Genomic DNA, 25,309 nt, shown 5'->3' on the forward strand with positions numbered 1-25,309 from the left:
AATGTCAGAAAGAAGTAAGAGTGGGCATCAAGAATAGTGTTAGTGTTTATCACAGCAAAATACTGAGCACAAATGTTATCCATGGGTGTATGTGATGATATTGAACAGTAAAATCTAAACTATCTTTAATGAATATTTAGTTTTACAACAAGCACCAAGTTTGAAAAAACCTAATTAATTACTCAGCTCAGTTTTGAAGGTTTTGATATGCGATGACATTTCTGCCACCACAACAATACATCTGTGATGCCCACAGCATTGATAAATTACATGTTTAAAAAAATTCAGGATTCAACTGGCACCCTTTCCCACCAGGATGACATCATTTATCAGTGCCTTTTGGCTCATATGAGTGTTAGTGTTTTAGGATCTCCCACCCCCATAGCTAAGGTTCTAAGAGATCGGCATTAACTGGCAGGATGTGAACTGTGAAAATAGAAAACTGGTCATACAATTCTCCTTGAAATACTTGTACTGCATTAGCCGGTATTAATACAGCATATTCTAAATAGTGTCTGTTCTTTATCCTGTGGTGGTGTGTGTCTTTAGATATCTCTAGTATCTATTATGCTTGCTATCTGTCATGGCTTACTAGAACACTTGAATATAACAGAGCCATGCACTGTTAATGTTATTAATAACACCTGTGCTTTTGCTACTGTGACAAGTCAAAATGTCTACTGTGAAAAAGGCCTTTGCATGTTACACTAGTTTAGAGAGCACACCATTCATAAACTGGAACTCATCTGGAACATTTGTGGTGAAATTTTAATAAGGTGTTTATTTTGTGATCAAATATCTAAGTATGGCATTTAATCTGGATTTATGGATCTTTCTCACAAGTGTAACTAGGTACAAATTCTACAATTCAAAATTCTACATTTGATTTAGTTTTGTTCCTGCTGGCTCACTGGTATGACTTACTGGGACATTTAAATGGAACAGTTAATGATGTTATTAACTGCTCCTGTGGTTTTCCAGCTGGGACAAAGTGAAAATATCCACTGTAAGAGAGTTTCATAAATAAACAAACAACTGTCATAAAGGACAGAAAGATGGATGGTGTGCTTCCAGTTGGCACATTCAAGGGCTTTTCACACTACACTTAGTTCTAGGCCCAAGTCTTAACAGTGCCATTCCAAACTTAAAGCTTGGATTGTGGGATAGCCCCACTCTGGGCTAATAAACCCCTGCGCAGAGCAGGGTTATCCCTGACTTTTCACAGTTGGGATAACTAAGGTGAATCAGGGCTAAAACAAAAGCAATAGAAGTCAGCTCTCCAAACAAGTGAAGTCAAGATATCCACTTGATATGACTAAGTTAGACTGCTGAAGCCTCATAAAAGCTTCACATCAGCTTTTAAATGCATTTTGCACAAAATAACTGTGCGGACACACTGTGGATTTTGGCCCCCATCACTTACATTGAAAGCACACATAAAGGGGCTCTTTTAATGGCCAGTATGAACAGGAGGAATGATTACAGTGTTTACTGTCCATATGGACAGCTGACTGTTGTTTTAAGACACTTGAAAAATTGTGAACTCGTCCTTTCAGATTGGTGATTTTGTATCCGGTAGATGGCGGTAATGGAACAAAGGTGAAGGATGTAAGCCTGAGAAAAATTGTGAATTGTATTTGTATTCTGCCAGCACTTTTTCTTTTTTTTTATCGTCAACATACTAGATATCATCAACATACTACCAATTAAATATTTGAGGTTACAGCTATAACTAAAGGTTGCACGTGATGGTCATGGTTGTGATTTGAGTCCTCCAGTCCTTGTGAAGGATTCTGGTTTTGTCCTGGAAGTCAAAACCCCGGGATAAAATCATCATGAACAGCGCGGGAGATTTCTTCTTCCTGTTTCATGTTGACGTAGTGAGCTCGTTCTGCTTCTACCGCCGCTGACTAAAAACGAACAACCACAGGTCCACAGAAAAACAGAAAACGGAGTAACTTCTGGATTGTGGAAGAATATGGAAGACATTCAGCAGCCCAAGTCTGGGCACCTAAACGGGTTAGAAGTTGTCTTAATTTTTTGTCTACATTCGGCATGACAGGGATAAACTAGGGTGACTTCCACCTCCACCCAGAAGTATGCTGCTGTTTTCCCCGTTGTGTTTGTTAAGTTGTCATATTTCAAACACCAGCCTGGGCGAATTGTTGTGCTTGTGTCATACGTGGGCTAACGCTAACCTAGCTTGTTTAACGACACGTGTGTGTGTTTGTGAGAGAGCTTTTTTCCTCACATTAGTGAGCACTAGTGCTGAAACGTTAGTTAATCGATTAATTGTTCGATTAATTTATCTTTTAAAATAAAGAATTTATTGCTTTCTGTTACTTCTATCATACTGAAGTGATAACTCGGGGTTTTGCCTCTTGGCCAGACAAAGTAAGCAATTTAAACTATGAAAGGTATGTGTTTAAATCCTAGTTGGTTCAGTAATTGGCAACCTGGCTCTTGTAAATGTGTAAATTAAGTTTATATAAATTTATTTTTACATCAATACATGAAGTCCCAGATCCATTGTCTGAGTTCATATGTTTGTGCCTACAACATATAGTCGAGAGCAATGATGTTTCCTTCGGGTCTTTTTTTTAGATAACTAAGTGTTTGTGCGGAAGCAGGGTTCACACTTTCAGATGAAGTCATAGGACCACTGGGCATGCTGCCAAAACTGAGCCCAGCTGAAATTGAGGCACAATATATTTCCTAGGGAAGCTTGTGCTTGTGGAGTATTTTCCCCTGGTGTTTGCAAAACTGACAAAGGCTATTATGTTCAAGCTTGTACTGACAATCATACACGTCAGGCTTCTTCTCAAAAGATTCCTCTGTGTTCTTTTGAAGTGACTTTCCTTATGGTAATCCTGTTGCAAATCATTACCAATTTACTGTGTATGTGCACCTTAGCTAATACCAGCTGAATTCAAATGTAAGCACCATAGTTGGGTAAGCAGAGCCAATCACTGCACTGAAATGAGCTGTGATTTCAGTAAATGGAAAGTCTCATAAGTCAGGATGGCTTAAGGGATAGTTTTCACAAATTTAACATCCTCTCATCTTATTCTTTTTTTCTGTGTATTTTTCTGTAGCACCACAACCAAGAAGAGAGAAGACTATCTGGAATGGCCTGAGTACTTTATGGCTGTGGCCTTTCTGTCCGCTCAGAGGAGCAAAGACCCAAGCTCACAGGTGTGTGTGTGTGTGTGTAACGATCAGGGGCTCTAACAATTAGCAAAATTCACATTTAAATTAGATGTTTAACAGTGATGTTATTTTTCTGGTGGCTTTTTGGTAAATTCATGTTGTCCAGTGAGAAGTTTTTCCAGGTCTTAACTGTAGAGAGTGTAACCTCTAGGGTAGAGGACTCATTGTATTTACCAAATTGGACATCCTCGCTCAACCCACCGTCATTATGAGGAGACGCAATTACTCATGATGCACAGCATCCCAACCTGTCCCGTAATGTTTATTAATAATTAAGTGACATTAACATTTTAAAAGAAATACAGCCGGTGCCCGATGACAAGGGCATCTCAGAATCTGACTGATGGAAATAACAAAAATCTAAAAAACTAAAATAATTAAAATCTAAATCTAATCTAAATAATTAGATGACATGAAATGATTTTTTTTAAACAAACACTGTGGAAATTGCAAAGTTTTATTTGTTCTTAACTTTTAACCAATCGCACTGGAAAATAAGGTTGCAACCCGACAACAGCAAGAGGAAAAGTTATTTTGTTTGTTGTATTTGGCAGAACAACAAGGCTCAGGCTGATATTACAGGAGTAATAATAACTGCAACTGTGCAGCCATGCTAAACTGTATAGCTGTATATTTTCCCTGAATGAGCAAAGATTCACTTGGAACGAAAAATGACAACTAGAAGAAAAGAAGAGCCTTTTGGCTAATCAAGGAAAAGTAGACAATGCTGCCAGAGTGTTTCATGATTCATTAATGAACGTGTACAAATTGATCTGATAAATAAATAATTAAACCAGCATAATGCAGTTCCTTTAATGTAGGGCTGGGCAATATGACCAAAATCTCATACCCTGATATAGGTCATTTCATATCCTGATAACGATACCTATGCACGATGCATAAATATCGCACAGCCCTACTTTAATGCCAATTAAATGTTCCATTATATATCAACCACTAGTCCTCTTCCCAGAAAGGACTGTTGTTGTTAGTGCGACGTCACGGTCTGTAGTTCTAATGAATGGCGGAGTAATATTTTTATGATGAGGCTTTTTTCATTTGAGCACGGCAAGGTGTGCTGTCATGCTGATTTGAGCACGTTCTGAATGTCTAGTTGACCAATCAGATTGCTCAGTCGGAACTACTTGTATAATCTAGGCTTGTGACAGTGGTAATGTAACTCTCTCACTCACTCTCTGACTCACTCACACACTCACTCTCTCTCTCTGACTCACTCACACACACACACACACTCTCTCTCTCTTCCTCTGTATATGTGTACAAGACCTGCTAGAAGCAGCCACTTTGTAGTTAAGTGTTTTGTGGAGCCATGCATGGACCCATAATATGTTAAAAAAAACACATCAGTAGCAAGAGCAAGTACTGTAGTTTTCCTGGTATGTAGCCTATCTATTGAAGTAGTTGGTGCCCCACCAATTTTTTACATATAAAACGCCACTGGTTACAGGTATATAGTTGGCTAAAATACCTGAATCAAGAGTCAGCTTCTTAAGAAGAGGTTTAATTACAGCTACTTTAAAGGACTGTGGTACATAGCCTGTTACTAAAGACAGATTGATCATATCTAGTAAAGAAGTGCTAACTTAGGATAAGACTTCCTTAAGCCTAGTTGGGATGGGGTCTAAGATACAGGATGGTGGTTTAGATGAAGAAATTGTTGAAGTTAGTACAGAAAGGTCAATTGAAGAAAAGCAGTCTAAATATATATCATGTTTCACAGCTGTTTCTAAAGTTCCTGTGTTTTGGGATAAATCGGTGCCTGCTGAGGGTAGGACTTGATGAATTTTGTCTCTAATAGTTAGAATTTTATTATTAAAGAAGCTCATGAAGTCATTACTACTGAGAGCTATAGGAATACATAGATCAATAAAGTTATGACTCTTTGTCAGCCTGGCCAAAGTGCTGAAAAAGAACCTACCACTGTTTTTATTCTCCTCTATTAATGATGAGTAATAAACGTGACAAAAGCTTGTCAGTCTGCGTTTTTTGACCCGCATGTCAAAGTACACGCCCATTTTCTACCGCAGCCGATGAGGCTATGCTAGTGCTATCATTAGCAGGGCTATGACTATCTGGAATGCCCATCATACCTAAAGTAACATTAGCTCAAAAATACTGCTCTAACTCATGGGCACGTTTCTCTAATAGAGACATCCTGTCTGTAACTGTGGAACGGTCATCACATGCCATCATTTTAATGAGGCTGCTTTGACTGCGAATACGCAAAGATAATTGTTAAACTAGGCTAAGCACGAAGCTAATAAACAGAGTAGCAACAAAAAGCTAGTTACCCACTAACACTAATGTCATTTCATAAAGAAAACCAGCAAATCTAGTTATATGTGAACTAAGCACAGAAAATAACATAGTAAGATAAAATGAAGGGGTTACAGCAGGATAATCACTGTATATTCAGACATGGCCGAAATTATTGCTACCCTTGCATTTTATTAAAATAATGCACCATTCACCCTAAACAGTGTTGAAATTAAAAGATATTTTATTATCAATGCATCAACGTCTATGTTTGGTTTGCAGTGAAACAAAACAAAACAGTTGTGGAAATATCTGATTTCATGCTTATTCTATAAAGACATTCTAAAATAGCCTGGAGAAAATTATTAGTACCCTTTAGAAGTTGTAAGAAATAATTGATTTGTAGTGATACTTTAAGCAGACTATTGTGTTTTAATTACTATCACAGGTGTTTTCAATCTTATAAATCAGGCAGCCAGTTTAAAAGGAGAAAATTACTCACTCTGCTGTTTATTGCCACTGTGTGCATCACATTGAACATGGAAAACGGAAAGAAAACTGGAGAGTGTTCTGAAGACATTAGAGAAAGGGTTATAGCCAAGCATGGTCAACGTTAAGGTTACAAGACGAACTCCAAAGAGCTTTATGTTCCTATAACCCCTGTTGCCAATATTATTAAGAAGTTTAAGGCCCATGGAAGTGCAGCCAACATCTCTGGATGTAGTCGCAAGAGGAAAATTGGCCTGAGATTGAAGAGAAGGATTGCGCGAATGGTTGAGAGAGAACCAAGGAAAACTGCAAAACAGATCCAAGCTGATCTTCAAGTTCAAGGTACAATAGTTTCAAGTTGCACCATCCGTCACTATCTGAATAAAAATGGGCTTTATGGTAGAAGACCCAGGAAGACCCCCCTCTTAAAAGGGAGACGCAATAAAGTCAGACTGTACTTTGCCAAAATGCATGTTGACAAAGCCACAGTCCTTCTGGGAGAATGTGCTTTGGACAGATGAAACAAAATCAGAGCTTTTTGGTAAATCATACCAATCCTATGTTTACAGAAGAAACAATGAAGCCTTCAAAGAAAAGAACACCATGCCTGCTGTTTAACATGGAGGAGGCTCAGTGATGTTTTGGGGTTGCTTTGCTGCCTCAAGCACTGGGTGCCTTGAATCTGTGCAGGGCACAATGAAATCAGATGACTAATCAAGGCATTTTGGGGGAAACATACAGCCCAGTGTCAGGAAGCTGTGTCTTAGTCACAGGTCATGGATCTTCCAGCAGGATAATGATCCCAAACATACATCAAAAAGCACCCAAGAGTGGATGAGAAGAAAACTTAGGACCATTCTGTAGTGGCCTGCTATGAGTCCTGATCTGAATCCCATTGAACATCTGTGGAAAGAGCTGAAAGTTGCAGTTGGGAGATGGCACCCATCAAAGCTGAGAGAACTGGAGCCTTGTGCTGAAGAAGGGTGGGCCGAACTACCAGTGGAGAAGTGGAGAAACCCTATTCAGAGTTACAGAAAGCACTTGACTGCAGTTATTGCCTCCAAAAATACAAAATACAAGTCAATTATAATAATAATTAAAGCTGCAAGCACGATGATCGGGCCCTCACACCTTTGCACACGTCGGGGCGCACCACAGTCAAAGGGCTTTTATTGCGGGCATGCAGATGTGTTCAGGACCAGGCTCTTATCAGTTGCGCAAGTTAAATATCACCTCCTGTGTGCACTATGTGGCTTTAGAAAACACCCACTATTTATACATCATGTTGCTGTATATCAAACGTAGACCACACCTTGCAAATTTCATGTGAATCGGATGATGTTTGTCACATAAGGTTGAATTTCCTGTTGCCATTAGGCAGTGCTACAAGAGGGTCTTTAATGCAGCAACATATTTATTGGAGGTTGACTGAAATGCATATGCATTTTCATGAATATCTGACATCACACAGAGTTAAATATTACTTCCTGTGGCCACTATGTGGCACTAGAGAACACCCATTCATGTCATGTTGCTGTATATCATGCGTAGACCACACCATGTAAATTCCATGTAAATCAGATGATGTTTGTCATGTAAGGCTGACTTCCTGTTGTCAGTAGGTGGCTTTATGACTATGACTCAATATATAGGCTACATGTAGATGCATTCAGGCCTGTGACTCTTATCAAGCATGAGAAATTTGGTGCAGCTTGGACAATGTACATTCAAGTTACAACAACCTCCTGCTTCATGACGAAACATCCAAGTTTGCCGCGTTGCCACGGCAAAGACATTTAATGAAAACTAAAGATTTTGATAACTTTAGATGACACTGACCAAATTTGAAGTTCTCTAGAAGGAGTTTGTTAAAATACAATGCTTGTAAATTGCAAAAACTGTGCTGAAATTGCAAAGTAAATTCAAAATGGCTGACTTCCTGTTGGACTTAGGGTATGGCTCCAAGAGGCTTTTTTTGTTCATCTGGACATGATATGTGTGCCTACCAAATTTTGTTCATCCATGTCAAATTTAAAGGTGGGGGCTTTGACTTGAAATTTTCTAGGGGGGGCACATAAGTCATTTTGTCACACCTAACCCCTAGACCCATATCAGACAACTAAATACACATTTTCTGATAGGTGTGCCAAGTTTTGTGCGTTTTCAATCATCCCTAGCCCATCAAAAATGGCTTCCTGTTTCATGACGAATAATGTGTCGCCATGGTAACAGCTTTTGATGAACACTCATAAGTTTCACAATTTAGCATCATCTTATAATTTCATCTTATAATTATTGCCAAATTTTGAGTGGATCTGGTAGTAGGTAGTAAAAGTATGGGGCCTATAACTTTCTGTTGCCAGTAGGTCGCACTATTACTATAGTTCAGTATTGTCCTGTACATGTCTTCAGACTCTTTGGGACTCTTATCAAAGGTGAAATTTGGGAAAGATCTGATGAGGTGGAGTCCAGTTACAACAGTTTGTTTTGCAATGCGAAACATTGAAATTTGCCGCGTCGCCATGGCAACAGCGTTCCGTGAAAACTCACACTCTTCACAATATAGCATCATCAAGGTCTTAAGACTTTTCTGACCAAATTTGAAGTGGATGTGTTCAACTTGCTAGGCAGAGGTCGTAAAAGTACAGCACCTGTAACTTCCTGTTGCCAGAAGGTGGCGCTACGACTATGACGCAATATTGACCATGGATGTATAATAAGAGCTGGATAGGGTGCTGCTGCTCAGCCAAAGACATCCAGCACTAAGTCTTGATTGTATATACCAAGTTGCATTCACATTATACAGTTCAATAGTAGAGCTTAAGTCACCTCCGACCACAATGAGGGTTGCAATGGCAGAGTGGCGCTGTCCGTATTTCAGCTCATTGACTCCACAGGCAGAAGAAGAAGCACATCAACGTTGTTTATGAGGTTTTTATATATTTTTCTAGAACCACTCATCCAAACAACTTCACACACTGACATTGCACTTCCTTGATTCCCCGGCAATCCACCTGCCGGGTATGAAGTGGATAAGTAAAGTATAAGTTATAAGCACACACAATTATGATGTAGTACAAATAATTTTTTTTTTTTCACACTTATTTGTATTGGAGAATTACCTCAAGTGCTGCAGCCTCAGCAAACACCTTGGAGTGTATGTCCTGTTGTTCATGTTGGGAGAGGAGAGCAGCGCAAATGGCTGGCTGTTGCTCAAGGAATCTTTCTATCATCTTGAACGTGCTATTCCATCTTGAAGCCACATCTGTCTTCAACTTACGGACTGGCAGCTCCAGAAGCTTCTGTTTCTGCTCAAGGGCATGATTTGCAGTGGCGCTGCGGTGGAAAAATCCCGTGATTCGCCGAATCCTCCCCAGCAGTCCTGACACAGGTTGATGGTGTGTGCAAAACACTTAACATGTTTAAAGTTGCCCAGCTGTGTAGCAGCTACCATGTTAGCAGCGTTATCGGTAACTAGTACCACATCGGTGGTTTGGAGCCCCCATTCCTGTGCATCTGAAATGTCTCATTCATGTTTGCTCCGGTGTGGCTTTCATGCATCACTCTGATTTGTAAAACACGAGACTCCAGCTGCCAACCATCAGTGATACAGTGAGCGGTAAAATGTGACATATGATTGAGTTGCTCGTGATGTCCATGTATCACATGTTAGTACTGCTCTCGGTGCTTTCTTCAAGGCTTCCATGGCGTCCTCTTTTGTCTCTTGGTAAAGCAGAGGCACCGCTTTCTCAGTAAAAACACGACGAGATGGTATAGTATACCTGGGGTCCGTTTCACAGAGCAGGTTCAACAAACTCTGAGTCTAATCCTGAACTCTGAGTTGATCTACTCTGAGATAGGAAACTCTAAGTTTCTGGTTCCAGAACAGCTGATTTGAGTCAGTTTAATCAACTCGGAGTAGTTTCACCTGGAGTTAAGCGCGTGCACCACAACTATAAAAAGCCAGCATCAATGGAGCCCCGATTCAACGAGTCACCATGGCAACGGGGAAGAGGAGGGCTGCGTTTTCACCCCACTAGAACTAGAAATCTTAATTCGCTCATACGGCAAGTTTGAGCATGTTTTCAGAAAGAAGTGCGACACCGCTGCAGCTGCAAAAGAGAGGGAGACGGCGTGGAACGACGCTGCTCGGTTCAATGCGTAAGTTTAAATGTAGTCCTTTGTAATCACAATAATATTACAGAGGAAAACTGCTTGAATGGTTTATTTCATTGAGGTGCAATGCCGCAGGGGAGAAGCACACTTGGCAGCAGTTTAGGATGAAATATAAAAACATTGTTCAAACAAGTAAAACCTTGACATAATCTCATGGGGGTACCTCACTTTGATCATGTTTTACATTGTAAAGTAAATATTGAGTGGCTGTTTGACTGTGCAGTTGTTTCATCCCCAACATAATGCTGGTTTCACACACATAAATGTCTTCTCATCTACATCATGGTCTGTTAAATAATTAAGCCTATTTAAATTAACACAGACTTCTACTCAGCCAACAGAAAGAAGGCAGATGCCCATAAAACGGGTGGTGGCCCAGCACGTAACGGAGGCAGAGGAGCTGGCCATAAGCCAGAATTTAGGAAGGCCAGTGGCTGGCTCCAACATTGTACAAAAAACTTCCGTGTGCAAAGAAACGCAGCGCAACACACAATATCTGCTGGGATGTGAGAGCATGACTACGATTGGTAATGTTGCAAATGTAAGTACGGATTAGGTTGTGTATGTAGATGATGGACTGTGATGTGAAACGGTACCACCCAAAAAGATAATAGTCTGGAAATGCTAGAACATCTATGCGCGGTCTGATAACCATCTCTTGACGAATATTTAATTCTCTGCGCAGTAATGTTGCACCTTCATCCACGGGATCGTTATCAAAAGGACATGCCATGTTAGTGAAAAAGTCGCCACTTACTGTGCCTAATGGACTTCTAATATACTGACTCTGATTTTTTTTTTTAATGATTTTTTTAAATGACAGACAGCAGAACTAGGCTACGCCAAAACTTGCCTGCTGACTGAATGAATGAGGAAATCAAATGGAGTGTGTGGCTCTGAAAGAGGGCGGAGACTGAGAGAAACTTGAGGTTCATTGAGAAAAACCTGGTCCCGACCAGGTTAGGTTCATAGAGTCTGTTACTACGGTAACTGACCAAGAGCTTAAGTTACCTCTCTCTCTGAAACAGGCTAGAGTTATCCCTCTTTCTCTGGTTTGAGTTACCTCCCTTTTTGAAATGGAAAACTCAGAGTTTCCCTCATTTCAGGGTTAACAGACTCTGAGTTTTCACTAAACCTGCTTTGTGGAGCGGACCCCTGGGCTCAATTGTGTGCATCATGTGCCGAAAGCCTTCATTGTCAACAACGCTGTAGGGCTGCAGATCTTTTGAAATGAAATTCGCCATGGACTTGGTTATTTTCTTTGCCCGTTCAGAGTTGGCTTGAAGTTTAGAACATTGTTGCAGATTGCATTGGTTCACCGGAACGCTTGCTGCCACTGGGGGTTGCTGCTCCAAATCTATCTCTGGGTGATGGCGTACAACGTGAGTCCTCAAGTTTGTAGTGTTTCCGAAATACTTCACCTTCACTTTGCAAGGCTTGCATATTGCATTAGTCTTGTTAAGCTCCTTTTTCCCTTTGAGAAAATAAAATCCAGAATATTTCCAAATTAATGCCTTCATTGCCAATGGGGCAGGTTGTATTTGTTTTTCTGTCAGGTACTCTGTTGCTCGTGGTCTCTCCATGACACACTTTGCTTTCTTCTTGCCCCGGGATTTGGGTCCGGGTGGAAACTGGCGCGGCGTCATTGTGCCATCTATGGGATTTAGCGAGCTAATTCATGTCAGGAAAAAATGGATAACAGCGTTGTGGCAAGACTGCAAAATATGAATCAATTCTTGGAATTTCTGAATCAGCAGAGATAGAATCGCGATTCTTATGTGAATCCATTTTTTGGCGCACCCCTACTTTAAAGAATAGGTTGAAGTTTTTTTTAAGTCTGTCTTAATAAAATACTGACGTCCCCATGTGGAAATGGGTCTTGGTCACAGTAAAACTTCCTACTCTCCACACTGGCCTTGAAGCTATTCTCTCAGAGCACAACTACACTGTAAGAAATGAGGAACAAAATCTTCTTCAAGGCCAGTGTGGAGAGTAGGAAGTGTTAGAGTGACCAAGACCCATTTCCATGTACATATGGGCATGTTTCTAAGACAGACTTGAAAAAACCTAAACCTACCCTTTAAAGCTGTGTCTTTTGAGATCAGCTGACCAATCAGTAAACATGTTCAAATCAAAGAGGTGTTGCCACCTAGTTTTAAAAAAAAAAAAAAAAAAACCTTCTGCATAGGATACGCTTGTGGTTCCTTCCTCATCTCCTCCAAGACGCATTTGAGGGATTGGAACATCCTTGATGTTAGCGCAGTGTGTTTCCTAGGTTTCTGGAGGGCTTAGGTGCTGTGGACCATTATCATTACAATATTTATTTTAAAAATGAACAACACAATGGTTTTTTAGGAGGCAGCTTTGGGTTGTGCCTGACACAGATAAGACCAAGTGAGGTTAAATCTGTGGGCAGATGTTCTAGGGTAAGCTGAAAGAGACTTATTTGGTAATTTATAGATTGTCTACACATGGTGAAATACCTTCTGAGTTTTTGCTTATAAATTCTCAAATTACCACCAGTGAAGTACGCATTCTATAGATTGTATTTTCACTTTATTTTATCTTATGTTTAGTAATATTATCAAGTGAGTTTATTTACGTCTTATGTACATTTAAATGCTTTTATGTTCATTTTATGTCTCTTTTGTGATGTGAAGCACTTGTATGTAATTTCTTTTGTTGTAAAGCACTTTGAGCTACATTTTGTATGTAAGTTGTAGTTATTCACAGACACATTAGCAAGAAGAAAAGTGAAACAAATATTCAAGCAATAAGTTCTGAAGTCATTTTCGTGAATGATCACACTGTGCAGCATACAAAATGGATTTCAACTGCGATTTTCTTATCCTCCCATAGTCAAGGTTTAGCCACTAGCCAGCAGAAGGGATGGGTATTGTTATGATTTTATTGATACTACTACTTTTATCAATATTCTTATCAGTTCTTTTTAATTACTACAAAGCTAATTTTACAAGAATTTACCGAATTTTAAGGTACATGGCAAACTAAGATAACAGTTACAGAACCTACACACAGACAGCTTTCGTTTTAGCTCGTTCATAACAATTCACTATTAGCACTGTGGTTGTGTAAAATGTCAAACTTTGTCAGTCCCAGGCCTGAGGATGGAGGAGCAAGGACGAGACAACACATGGATGCTTTCCATAGCAGAATGGAAAGCATCAACAGTTTCCTTCAGATTCTCTACTGAGGGTGTGTTTTAAAGGGAGACTTCAGTATTTTTCAACCTGGACCCTATTTTACCCATCTTTGTGTCTAGGTGACTAATTGGGACTACAATTTTTGAAATTGGTCCAGTATTGACTGAGAGTGCTGCTGTAAGCAGCTGTGAAATGGGCTACAATGTAATTCTTTGGGGAAATAGTGCCCCGTCAATTTCTGCCCACTGAAAGTGCTTGTTTTTGCCACTGACAGGCTCAGATTGTTGTTATAAGTGTCTGACAACATTATGAAAAAGACCATACAGAGAAATAAAACTTTATTTAACCTTTCACTTGATCCAGTCTTTTTGTTATCATGTCTAACCAAATCTCGCTCAAGGAGAAGTATCGTTCTGAAATCTCATGAGAATTGAGTCGTTGTCGAAATCAGCTAAATTATCAGCCATGACTTTGAAAATCTTTTAGATAAAACTAAGGTATGCTTTCTGTACTCCACACAACAGTCTCCTCCCTGCACTCCTCTCTCCAACTCTGTCATGGCTGAATATTTAGCTGATTTCGACAACAACTCAACTCTCTCGAGATTTAAGAATGATGAACAGTGGCAAAAATAAGCACCCTTAGTGGACATACGGGGTGCTATTGCCCCAGAGGATTACATTGCAGCCTGTTTCGCGGCTGCCGGCTGCAGCACTCTTGCTTGATTCTGGACCAATTTCAAAAACTGCTGTCCCCATTTGTCATTTAGACAAAAAAAGATGGGAAAATAGGGTCCAGGTTTAGTTTCCATTTAAGCAAAGGTGAAATTAGAAAATAACATTTCCTGTTATATCAGACTGAGATGAGACACAGACAAACATTCAAACTATATATGATCTTTTTGAGGGGCGTAATTACCATTCTCACCTTACTGGTTTGAATCAGCGGGTTGGCTGGCTTCTTTCTATGTGAATCTTGCTACTTCTTCTCCCACAATGTAATTGCATACAGAGTAGGTGCTCTAAATTGCCTGTAGGTGTCAATGTGATAGACTTGCAACATCATCTCCAGGTCTTTAGAGTGCTTTTCATCCTTGATTTATGTAGTGATGCACTGGACTCAACAGACTAAAACAGGACTAAACAGTGTAATCTCTCTCCATGCCTGCAGGTGGGCGCCTGTATAGTGAACCAGGAGAATAAAATAGTTGGTATTGGTTACAACGGTATGCCTAATGGCTGCGATGATGACCTGCTACCATGGTCCCGATCAGCTGAAGACCGCCTGGACACTAAGTACCCTTATGGTGAGAACCATGTCTACACACATTCCAGCACACATGAAAACAATCACCAGCAGGTCTCTGAGAGTAAATTAGCTCTACCTCTATTCAGACTCTGATCACATTTTTTCTGGAATAGCATCATTAAAAGAAAATATGTGCAACAAAACAACAAAGTGCTCCTGGTTTTATCCACTAGACCATTTTATTTCAAACTGTGTGTCAGACATTCTTTAAGGCATACATATTTTAAAGGCAATCGTGTGTGCAGCAAAGTTCAGAAAATTGTCCACACTGCTGAATTATCTTCCTGTCTCAAGTGCTATATGTGGTAATACCACATTTTGAGCTGTAGAGGGCGGTAGAGGATAAATAATAAGATGTCTGCACTTCTTTTTCTCTCCTCCATCCTTCTTTGTTCCTTAGTTCTTGTTCTTCCCCTCACTCTTTGAGCTCAATTTAGGATGTGATAGAGTAAATGAGGAATCTATATCTTTCTCAACTGAAAAAGAGCACATTCTCTCCATTTCTCTCTTTCTCTGTTTTGATTATGCGCCTGTTTTATTGCCATTACATGAGCTGAAATTAAGGAAAACAAATCCACAGAAAATCACTTTATACACAAAATATTTCTAGATTATAACTGATAACTAAACCACATTAAAATATTTAAGGCCCTTATAGTGGATCCATGGATGCTACTGTCGGTACACCCCCCAATATTAAAGTGAACCAAACAGACATTTTTGAATCTGCCTATTAGATTTTTAGATATTATGTGTATATTCATTTTCACCTGGGTGTGGTCCTAAAGGGAAGCTTGTGTTTGCAAAATTCACACTCCTCTTGGGAGTGTGAATGTTCTCAGGAAATTTCAAGACTGGATTTGGTCATTAGAACTTAATATTTCTTGTTCTATTAGTCTGATGGTGGCCCTGGAAGAAAAGTCATCATTATATAAGGAAAATCCATGGAAGTCTAGCCATTGGTTTACAAAACTATAGGAGGACGAGGGGGGATGGACAGACTGATTTGAGACTTCTGCCTCCGTTCCAAATCAACGGAAGTGAACAGAATTTTGTTTGTGGCGCTCAAAGCATCAAGAAACGCAACAGCAGCATCTCTTCTGTTGCTTGTTAATCCACAGACCTCACTGTGGTCAGTTTTCATTGAGACTATTTTCAACCAGATGTAAAATATAGTGAACAAACATTACACAGGTCAGTCACAAAGGCCTGCTTTTTTTTTGGGGGGGGGGGGGCAAATGAGAACATAACATGCACACAGGTGATCTAGATTGCCATGACAGCATTCAAGGTGATGTCTTGTATTGACTGTGCCACAGTGTGCCATGCAGAGCTGAACGCCATTATGAACAAAAACAGTGCTGATGTGAAGGACTGCACCATGTATGTGGCTCTGTTCCCCTGCAATGAGTGTGCCAAGCTCATCATCCAGGCAGGTGGGTGTTGACAACACACACACACACACACACACTCACTGTTACTGGCCAATTAGTTGAAACTGTTGGTAGGCTGATGCTGATTTTTTTTTTTTAAGGCATACTTTGTGTTACTAATATTAATCAATCTAAGTTTTAATTACTTGCAGTTACTACTAACTTTGTGCTCATATTTTGTGCCAATGTTCAATGCCCTCAAGTGTGGCAATGTTCTTAACAAACCTCTATAATTCCAGGTGTTTGGAATTAATATTACCCATATATAGAATTTACCATCCACATAGACTGTATGGACGCATTTCATCATAGTTAATGATAATGCTCAACCATATGAGCTGGCAGTGCATTCCCAACAGGAAGGAGTGACACAAATAGTCAAGACCAGAGAAAAAACTCAGCTGCATGTTTACGAAGGACCTGGGAAATGTTGCTTGCTCTCAGGCATTTATATAATTTAAATCAACTTTAAAATAACTTTGTCCTCGTCTGTGCTTCTACACTCGAGTGCCTCACACCAGGCTATATTTTAAATTAAATTAAATGAGATTTTACATCAGTTGAGGAAATTTGCTCAAGTAATGATCAAGTCCATGGTAGCCGCCAATGTTCAGTCACCCTACCTCAGTCTCTCAGCAGCAGCAGCAACCTGAGCAGTCCACTTCTGGCAGACGTGATCTGACTTTAAGTCTTTTCACACCAGGCTCAGACAGGTTTTTTCACATATATATTTCAAGAAAGTGATTTCATGGTGTGTAATGAAAGTGTGGACTCCCATGTAGATCATGTGTGCAGCAGAAGAAAATTGCAGGGGTTTTTTTATGCAGAAAGACAGCCAATAAATTCCTTCATACGTCCACAGTTTTATATACATGCACCCAATGTTGGGCCTCATGCAAGACCCGCTCATACAAACAGATTCATAAGTGAAACTTGTTTCACTAGAGTTACGAGTTATAGCTAATGCCTGAATCTAAACCGGTCCCTCCTTATTTCTGACCCAGAAGCAGTCGAGAGAGTTTGGTGAATCTGATTTGGAAGCTGCCACATCCATTGACTCTACCTGTCCTCCCAGCCTTAACTTTTTTTTCAGAGCTGCTTAGTGTGAATAATATGTACAACACAGTTTACGATCAAGATCATCAGTAACATATCAATTTGTTGTATCAGCATGAGTTAATACTGTTTAACTATACCTCACTATCTGCCATGAGACTGATATTTCTGGAAAGGGTTCTGACTCCTGTTCAGAGGTAGTAGTAGTATATTACGGTCCACTGGCCAATCATCTTCCTCCACTATTTACAAGGGAAGAGTAAACAACAAAGCAGGTAATGAGTCATGTTATCATCATACAAAAAATATATATAAAAAAATATATACCGTATTTTCTCTAATACTGTAGTTGTCTAATAGTTCAATTAAAAGCCGGGTCCAATAATGGCCAGGGGTGTGGTCGACACGAATAAATAAAGGCCGGTCCCAAATACAGGCCGGGGAGGGAAAAAACAAGGATGGATTAAGGCCGTATTCAGACCAAATCGGGTGTTGCTGCGCACCGCTGCAGGGTTGTACGATGATGTGTGTGTGTGTGTGTGTGTGTGTGTTTGTTTGTGCTCTAGAAAGTAACCCCTGTGAAACAATTAGATTTTTTTTTTTATTGATCTGGTTCACCACTTTCTTACCAGCTCCATCTCTTCATTCACTCTCTAGCCCCCTCTCTCTCTTTTTATCTCATCTTTTTTTTAAATGAGTTGGGAAACCGACAGCAAAGCCTAACTTTACTTTTAACGTTATCAAATGAAAAGAAACGCCCACAGCACTCCTCTTGGTGCCCGTTATAATGTGACTGTGGTTTGTAGTAATGTACAAGTGCCACAAGATGGCGGTAGCTATAATTGAAGTACCATATAGGACCTGTGCAAGTGTCAGTGACTAAATTTTCCATCACACCCATGCCACAACACTGTAGTGAGCGAACATGGCACTCACCGGACGGAAGTCTGACATCAAATTCAAAGAGAGTTTTGCGATATGCGGAGGAAAATTACCCATAAACTGTCCTCGACTGTAGGTTTCAGCATTCCAATCTCCCATCTGTGTCTGCTAGGAGACTTTTTCCTCAGTTGAACCACCACTGAAATTAAACAACCCTTATTGGTCGCCTTAACAATTGCTAAGAAACCATCTTATTCAGCTGGAAGGGCTCTATACATCCCAATAGCATCTTCTGTTATCTGAGTACATTTCAATGGAAAGATAAATAGCATTAAAAACAACCAAGTTGGGTCCGTTCATAAACACCATTAGCCTACCCATGTAGCACAGTAAAGCAACATATATATATATATATATATATATATATATATATATATATATATATATATATATATATATATATATATATATATATATATATATAATTAGTCCAGTCAAGTCGGTATTTGGACACTTACACAATAATTGTTCTTCGGGTTCGCTGCATCAGTACATGCAATTGTAAATAAAGCAATGGATATTACATTAAAGTGCCGTGCCCCGGCTTTATGCACATACACAACATATCCAAAGCCAGCTAGCCACTTGGAGTTACAACAGTCTTGTGCAGCAGGTCTGCGTGTAGTGTTACTATTTACATCACAGTTTACAGGACTGTTGTAATTTTTGTGAATGTTGTAATAACTACATTTTTACATTTTAGACATTTTACAAACTGCAAAAACAAAAATCAAATTAATCACATTCATTTAATATATCACCCAACCTTACACCACGCTGTATGTAGTGTGGCTTTGTGTGTAATATAGAATGTTCAGGTGCAGGTTTGCAGCACCAGTAGATGGCAATGTGCGCTGTTTTGAATGAAGCTTTGAGAAATGAACCTATTCCCAAAGCAACGTGTCAAAATGCTCCAAGAAGCTTAATTTCATCATCAATAGTCTAAGCTGTAATGCTCATTGTACCTCAGAGTATGAATGTGTTGGTCAGCACCAGCAGCATACTTATTTTGCTACTCTTAGAGCCTTAGAGGACGGACAAAAGTAGCCATACTAGGGAGAAATCAGCTCTTACCTCTTTTACATATTGACCTCTTTCTTCATGCACTTCCCCAGGTACGAAGTGAATCTCTGCTTAGAAGACTAAAAATGGTCTTTATTTTGTGTTCATACCTTCTGCATCCCTTCATTATCCCTCACTCCCTCTGTCCAGGTATTAAGGAAGTGGTCTATCTCTCTGATAAGTACCATGACACGCCAGAGATGACAGCTTCTAGAAGACTGCTCAGCATGGCAGGGATACAATACAAGTGAGTAAGACATTTTCAGACCTGCCATCATGTACATATTTTGTGTAGCAGGTACACATTTTGACATCAAAGTAAGCTGGTACAATTTATTACTCTTAACTATGCAAAAAGGTGGTGACACCTGAGAATTCAGTTGTGCATGTGCAGAACCAAAGTCTAACAGCAAGAGGCAGCAGCGTCTAGCCTGCCGAAAAGCAAAAGAAGAAGAGGAGTTCGACCAATCACAGCACCGGATTCATTCCCCCTGCCTTCACCCAAATATCAAGCGGGCATTTCAAGAGACTGCAAATGGACAGCAACATGACATTGATTTTATCCCTCTCATTCCCCCTCTTCACTCCGACTGGTTCCTCAAGTAAGGATGGTTCTTTTAACTCCTTTGCAAAGGTAAATGGACATGGGTGGATGTGGAAAGTTAAAATTGTGAATTGAGTTAACTTAAGGTGACTTAGACCTGCAATAACTAATAATGTTAGCATAACATTACGTAATTTGCAAGCTAGCTTGCCTGTTCACCAGGCATTTAAGATGTCAAAGTAACTAAGTTATATTGTCTGTGTGTTGCAGATTGTTAAACCTGACATTTCATAGTATTGTATTCATAATTATTATTGCAGCCAAACCTGTAACCGTAATGAGAGTAACAGATCATGGCACGATTTTTTAAAAAAAGGAAAAAGAAGCAAGTGCATGTGCCACTGAAATAACGTTACCTAAAAAGTTACTGGGAGGTGTGTGTGTGTGTGTGTGTGTGTGTGTGTGTGTGTGTGTGTGTGTGTGTGTGTGTGTGTGTGTGTGTGTGTGTGTGTGTGTGTGTGTGTGTGTGTGTGTGTGTGTGTGTGTGTGTGTGTGTGTGTGTGTGTGTGTGTGTGTGTGTGTGTGTTGGCACTGTTGTGTAGTGTATGACTTAGCCTCCTCTAGGAAAATTTCAAGGAAAGGGAATACCCCCATTGCAAATTAAGTACAATATATAAGGAGGGATGTGTTTGCTTCTGTAGTTTCAAAAGCCATGCTCATATTCAGCCTGTATTGTTATTAGGTCATCATACCATTAAGTAATCGCCTAGCCAGGGTTTTCCCTGAAATTTTTTTGGAGACAAAGATGGCAAAGGCTGGAGAACATCCGTGATGCGGTGTATACAGTTTATGCACGCAGTTGCTCACCTTTAGAGTGTCGTGCACTTAAATGAAAAAAATCATGATTTGACAGACAAAAGTGTCCATCGGGATTTAAATTTTATACCAAGATGGAATAAAAAGATATTGATTTTGTAGGCCTGGGAAAATATGCTTATTTCCCCATTCAATACTATGACAATACTTGCCGATGGTGCAAATTCAATTCAGAATTGATTCTCAATTCAAAACTGATTCTCGATCGAATGAATAGAAAAGGGGGCACTATTTTCAGTTTGTTACTGGTGGTCTGCTGCCTTTTTATTTTAAAAAAGGCATTAATTAATTTGAAAGCATCTTGCAGTCTCCTGCCTGTATGAGAATAACAAACTGAGGGGGAGGCAGAGTGCTCCTCTGTGTTGTTATTAACATCATATTTCCAGCAGTGGAGAGCAGCCTCTCTGCTGCACATTAGCTCCGGGGAAAGCCACCGTTGTCCAGGTACGCTGAGAGGGTGCAGAGTTTTTGAGGTGAAACAGACTGAGCACCAAGTTATTTTCTTCGCACCAGAGTTGGTTTAAGTTATTTAATGCTGCAGTGTGTGTTGGTCAGCTGGTCTCATTTGTTACTGGCAGAGTTTTTTCTGGTTTGGGTTTTACAGCTACATTGTCATCATTTTTTCAAATAAGGTGAAAATCATATTTTTAAAAATCTAATTGGCTTAAAGTTTGGTTATTTTTGATGTGCAAACATAGAAACTATATAAATACAGCAGTAGTGGTGGGTTAGTGGGTAGCCTGAGTGAAATTGTGTTACTTGGTAAGCTATTTTTAGGCAAGTGAAAGACAAATGGACAAACATAGGCATAAATTACCAACTAACAGTACTGGCATCTGCAGATGTTTTTGTAAAGAATCTGTTAATGGTATAAAGAATTTTCACTTTTTTTATCTGATTGACTACTGCGTGTATGCAAATTATGTACAATAATTAATTATGCAAACAGCAGTGATTTGCATCTGATGCATCTAGGTCACCAAAGTGGTGCTCAAAAAATGTGTCCAGGTTTGGCAGGTCTTCATTTTCTTTGGTACACATGGGAGAATTTTGTTGACATCAAAACATCACCTCAGACCTCACTATGGAATTGTATCATTAATTTGCCATATCTGGTGTCCAGGACTCATCCTGATGGTGTTGTACAGATATTCCTTTTGTTGTACCAGCTGTTCCTCAATTTCCCTCCTCTATGTCAAACTTCATAGTGAATTCTTTCATTTTCCAGAATGCTTTTCAACAATCAAGAGAACTTGCTTGTGTGTTTTGCATTCAGCTCAGTTTTCAGGCCAGCAGAGAAATTAACATCACATCGCAAATTGTCAAACATCTGTGCTCAAAAAGAATGAGAAGCTGACACCAAGACTTGCATGTAAAATGTAATGCATTTAAAAACGTATCAATAATGTTTCGCATACAGTAGTTGAAAATCCTGTTATCACACTGCCTGTATCTAGCCAATATGGTAACACCTGATGGGAGCTTATCATGCTCATGGATGCAGTACATGATAGTAGTCAGATTAATTTAGAATGAGGCAGGAGCCATCATACAACCCTGCTTGACTCCCATCCTGATTTTGAAAGGATTTCTATCTGATCCACCACAGTGAACACTAGCAGTCATGACACGAAGGAGGAGGGTGAAGTTGACAATGTTTTTGTGGGCAGTCAATGTGCACCAGGACGTGCTGGAAGCTTCCTGGTTGATTGAATTAAAGGTCAGATCTGGTCAGGTCTATAAAGCCAAGAAATAGTTGCTAGTGTCTCTGCTGCAATTGTCTGTCTCTGACAATGTCAGTCATGTGTGACAGGTCAATATATATATATAACGCTGGTGCGTTTCCCTCCAACATTTGAAATTTCCTCTGTAGAGGTACTCATCTCTTGTCTTTCTAACAGTTGATGCCAAAATAAAAGCATGTAGTGTGTTGGGCCTCAATCATGGGATCGGACAAAGGCAGGCCTTCATGTAAACTCCCTGAAACAAAAGAGCAGCGCCAAAATGCTGCTCTCACAGACTCCAACTCCCAGCATGCTTTGCTCAGTTTGCACCTTGGTGTGAAATATTCTCTCATTGGCAGAGACGCATCAACACCACCAAGAGTCATGGCAACGCAGCTGTGACGTCGCTGCAGCTTTAAGAAGCAGCTGCGCGAATTAAACATCGCCATTCCATTGTAACTACGTCAGAGGAAGCTTTGCTTTGGCCGTCAGCCAGTTTACTAAAGGAGGTAACCCTGTGCACGTGTAATTCCCCTCACCAAGTTTGAAGAGCCTCCCTCGCTGGACGAGCTGAGACTCTGCCCCATGTTCGCCTGAACACAATCACTGGATCCGAGAGACAGACCGCTGCTGCAATCCAGCGCTCTCAATTTGCCTGCAGAAGAAAGAAAGGATTTCTCCACAGAGATGAAGGACCATCTCGTCTTTACCTGAGTCAACTCCGCTGTTTTCTCCGTAACGCCCGCCCACAGGATCAGCACACACACAGAGACACACACCTAACCATCTACACACACACACACGCATGCTCCCACAACTCATTACAAGTAGTGAAAAGCGATGATGTCTTCATAGTTTTAATAAATTCACATGAGCCGGTTGTAAAAGGCAAATTGTCTTTTGTCTTTTACCTTCTTCTCTCTCCCGTTCACACACACACACACCTACATTTCTGTTTACAACTTGCCCCAACTTTGTGAACATTTCTTGTTAGTGGGCGATGGCTGAAAGTATGATGAAAATGTGATTTTCATCCTCATCCATGTTTCTATTTGGTGTTTTCCGTGTGTGTCCTCATACCTGTGCCTCCCTGACTTCTGTGTGTGTTGTGTTTTTTTCCTCTTTGTGTGTTTTGGCAGGCAGTTCAAGCCCAAGAGGACTGAGATTGTCATTGATTTTAATTCCATTAACCACCCTGGAATGCTGAACAGCACAACCAAGTGAAAATGCAAACAGCTCACCTCGGGGAGCCACTGAAAGAGGTGGGGAGGTGGAGGGAGACTGACGAGATGGAAAAGGACTTTGATGCCTCCTTTCTGTGTGTCTTCTTGCCCTCTGCTTTGTCCAAAGGAAAATTCAAGGATACCTTGACTTTGGCGTGTTTTTGATATTTTGATCAACCGGATATTCAAGATAGTTTTATTTGACGCTTCACCCAATGTGGCTGACTGTGGCAGAAGGTCTTCTTTGACATTTTTTTTTCTTTTAAAAAAGGAATATACAAGGACCCTGAACACACTGTCTTTAGTTTTTGATTTTAAAATCCTTTGAATCGTAAATCAGATCTCCTCATGGCTGTCTGCACAGGGGAAAACTTTTTTTTTTAAATTATTATTATTATTTTATTATTATTTTCATTCGAAGATGGTTCCAGACTGAGAGGCAAAGGGAGTATTACCTTGATATTCTTTTGACCTTTCCCATTCACCTTGGAGGCTGCCCATCGAATCTAAGTATTGTCCTGTTGAATACAGGGAGCTCCTCTGTCCTGTATGAAAGCTAATTATCTGTTTTTGACTCCCTGGCTGCCATTTCCTCAAAGGTCAGCACTGTTAAGATGGTTGGCTATTAATTAACAGCACAAATGTGTGGGTCAAATTTCACCAAAGGTAAATAAACAAACTATTCCTTTATGCTGATTGGTTCTCTGCAACTGTCTCATCATGGTTGCTCTCTAAGTTGTGTTAAGTTATATTAAGTTGGCAACACTAAAACTTTTGCAGCTTCATGGAGAGCAGAAACCCCATCCCTTTTCCAAGGTAGCCTGTTTTACTATGTATTTTCTATGTTGAGGTTTTTTTCTGGCTTTCTGATGATGGCGATGGGCATTTACTACTGTACTGGCAACTTGCTCATGTTAACAAAGATAAAGCAATGATTTCTTTTTTTTTAGCCCTCAACAACTACATATCCCATGAAGCTATGACAGAACTATGAGTGAGACCTATGGGAGCTGTATTTCTTTTATTAAATGACATTAATTTGCTAGATAAGAAGGATTAATTGAGCTGTTTTACAAATGGTCCAATTAATTGGAATTCCTATTCAAAATAAGTGATGGCTCACAAGCAAGGATGTTTGAATCCAGAAAGCCAGCAGATTATCTAATTATCACACTTTTATTTAAGGTTTCTTTCATGTTACCAAAAGGCTTTTAAAAATGTGCATTTATTGTATCTGTCTGTGACTATATTGCATTGTCTTATTGTTATATAGTCTGACTTGCTGTTACAAGCTTATGAAAGCTTATTGACTACATGTACTGTATGTACATGTGTGCTTTCACATGGATGTCAGGAAAACACAATTCATTGCTCTTGTAGACAGTATGTCTTCATACTAACATTCCTTCAACCATGTCAGCTGTTGGCGCAGTTTAAGTCAATAAAACATTGGTACCACGTGAGCTAGTGTTCACTGTGTTCATTCTTCCTGAAAAGGTGTTCGAAGTACAAAATTAACATTTCTTGTTCTGTGTAAACTGAAGGTAAAATGGAGCTTCAGCAGTCTGTGTGTTACAGATAAGTGGATATCTTCCAAAGTTACAGTCTTTGTTTTTCCCCGGACAGTGTTTCCTTGTTGAGCTTCAGTGGCGGGATGGTAACAAAAACAATGAATTTTGTGCTAAAAAGAATAACTTGTTGATTTGTCTAACTCTTGCTGCTGAGGCTCATATTTGCCCAAATAAACTTCGGTATACATTTTTGCACAGAGCAAGGACAATGGATTTTGTCCCTCATCACTTACATTGCAAGTGCATTAAGAAGG

General features: G+C 39.9%; 1 protein-coding gene across 1 annotated transcript; it reads left to right on the top strand.

Moving 5' to 3' along the window:
• Positions 1 to 1,730: 1,730 nt before the first annotated feature.
• On the top strand, positions 1,731 to 24,947 carry dctd (dCMP deaminase). Its single transcript, XM_042425408.1, has 6 exons — positions 1,731 to 2,019; positions 3,096 to 3,195; positions 14,487 to 14,622; positions 15,944 to 16,060; positions 19,268 to 19,364; positions 23,401 to 24,947. The coding sequence occupies exons 1-6, from the start codon at positions 1,979 to 1,981 to the stop codon at positions 23,483 to 23,485; spliced, it is 576 nt and encodes a 191-aa protein (XP_042281342.1). The 5' UTR covers positions 1,731 to 1,978; the 3' UTR covers positions 23,486 to 24,947.
• The last annotated feature ends 362 nt before the right edge of the window (positions 24,948 to 25,309 follow it).

Source organism: Thunnus maccoyii, chromosome 2, assembly GCF_910596095.1.
Source record: "Thunnus maccoyii chromosome 2, fThuMac1.1, whole genome shotgun sequence".
NCBI classification, from domain to species: domain Eukaryota; kingdom Metazoa; phylum Chordata; class Actinopteri; order Scombriformes; family Scombridae; genus Thunnus; species Thunnus maccoyii.

Excerpts from the sequence above, each read along its gene's own strand:
- dctd (XM_042425408.1), top strand. The coding sequence starts at position 1,979 with ATGGAAGACATTCAGCAGCCCAAGTCTGGGCACCTAAACGG. Across the intron at positions 3,196-14,486 it reads GCAAAGACCCAAGCTCACAG|GTGGGCGCCTGTATAGTGAA; the intron begins GTGTGTGTGTGT and ends CCATGCCTGCAG. Across the intron at positions 16,061-19,267 it reads CAAGCTCATCATCCAGGCAG|GTATTAAGGAAGTGGTCTAT; the intron begins GTGGGTGTTGAC and ends CCCTCTGTCCAG.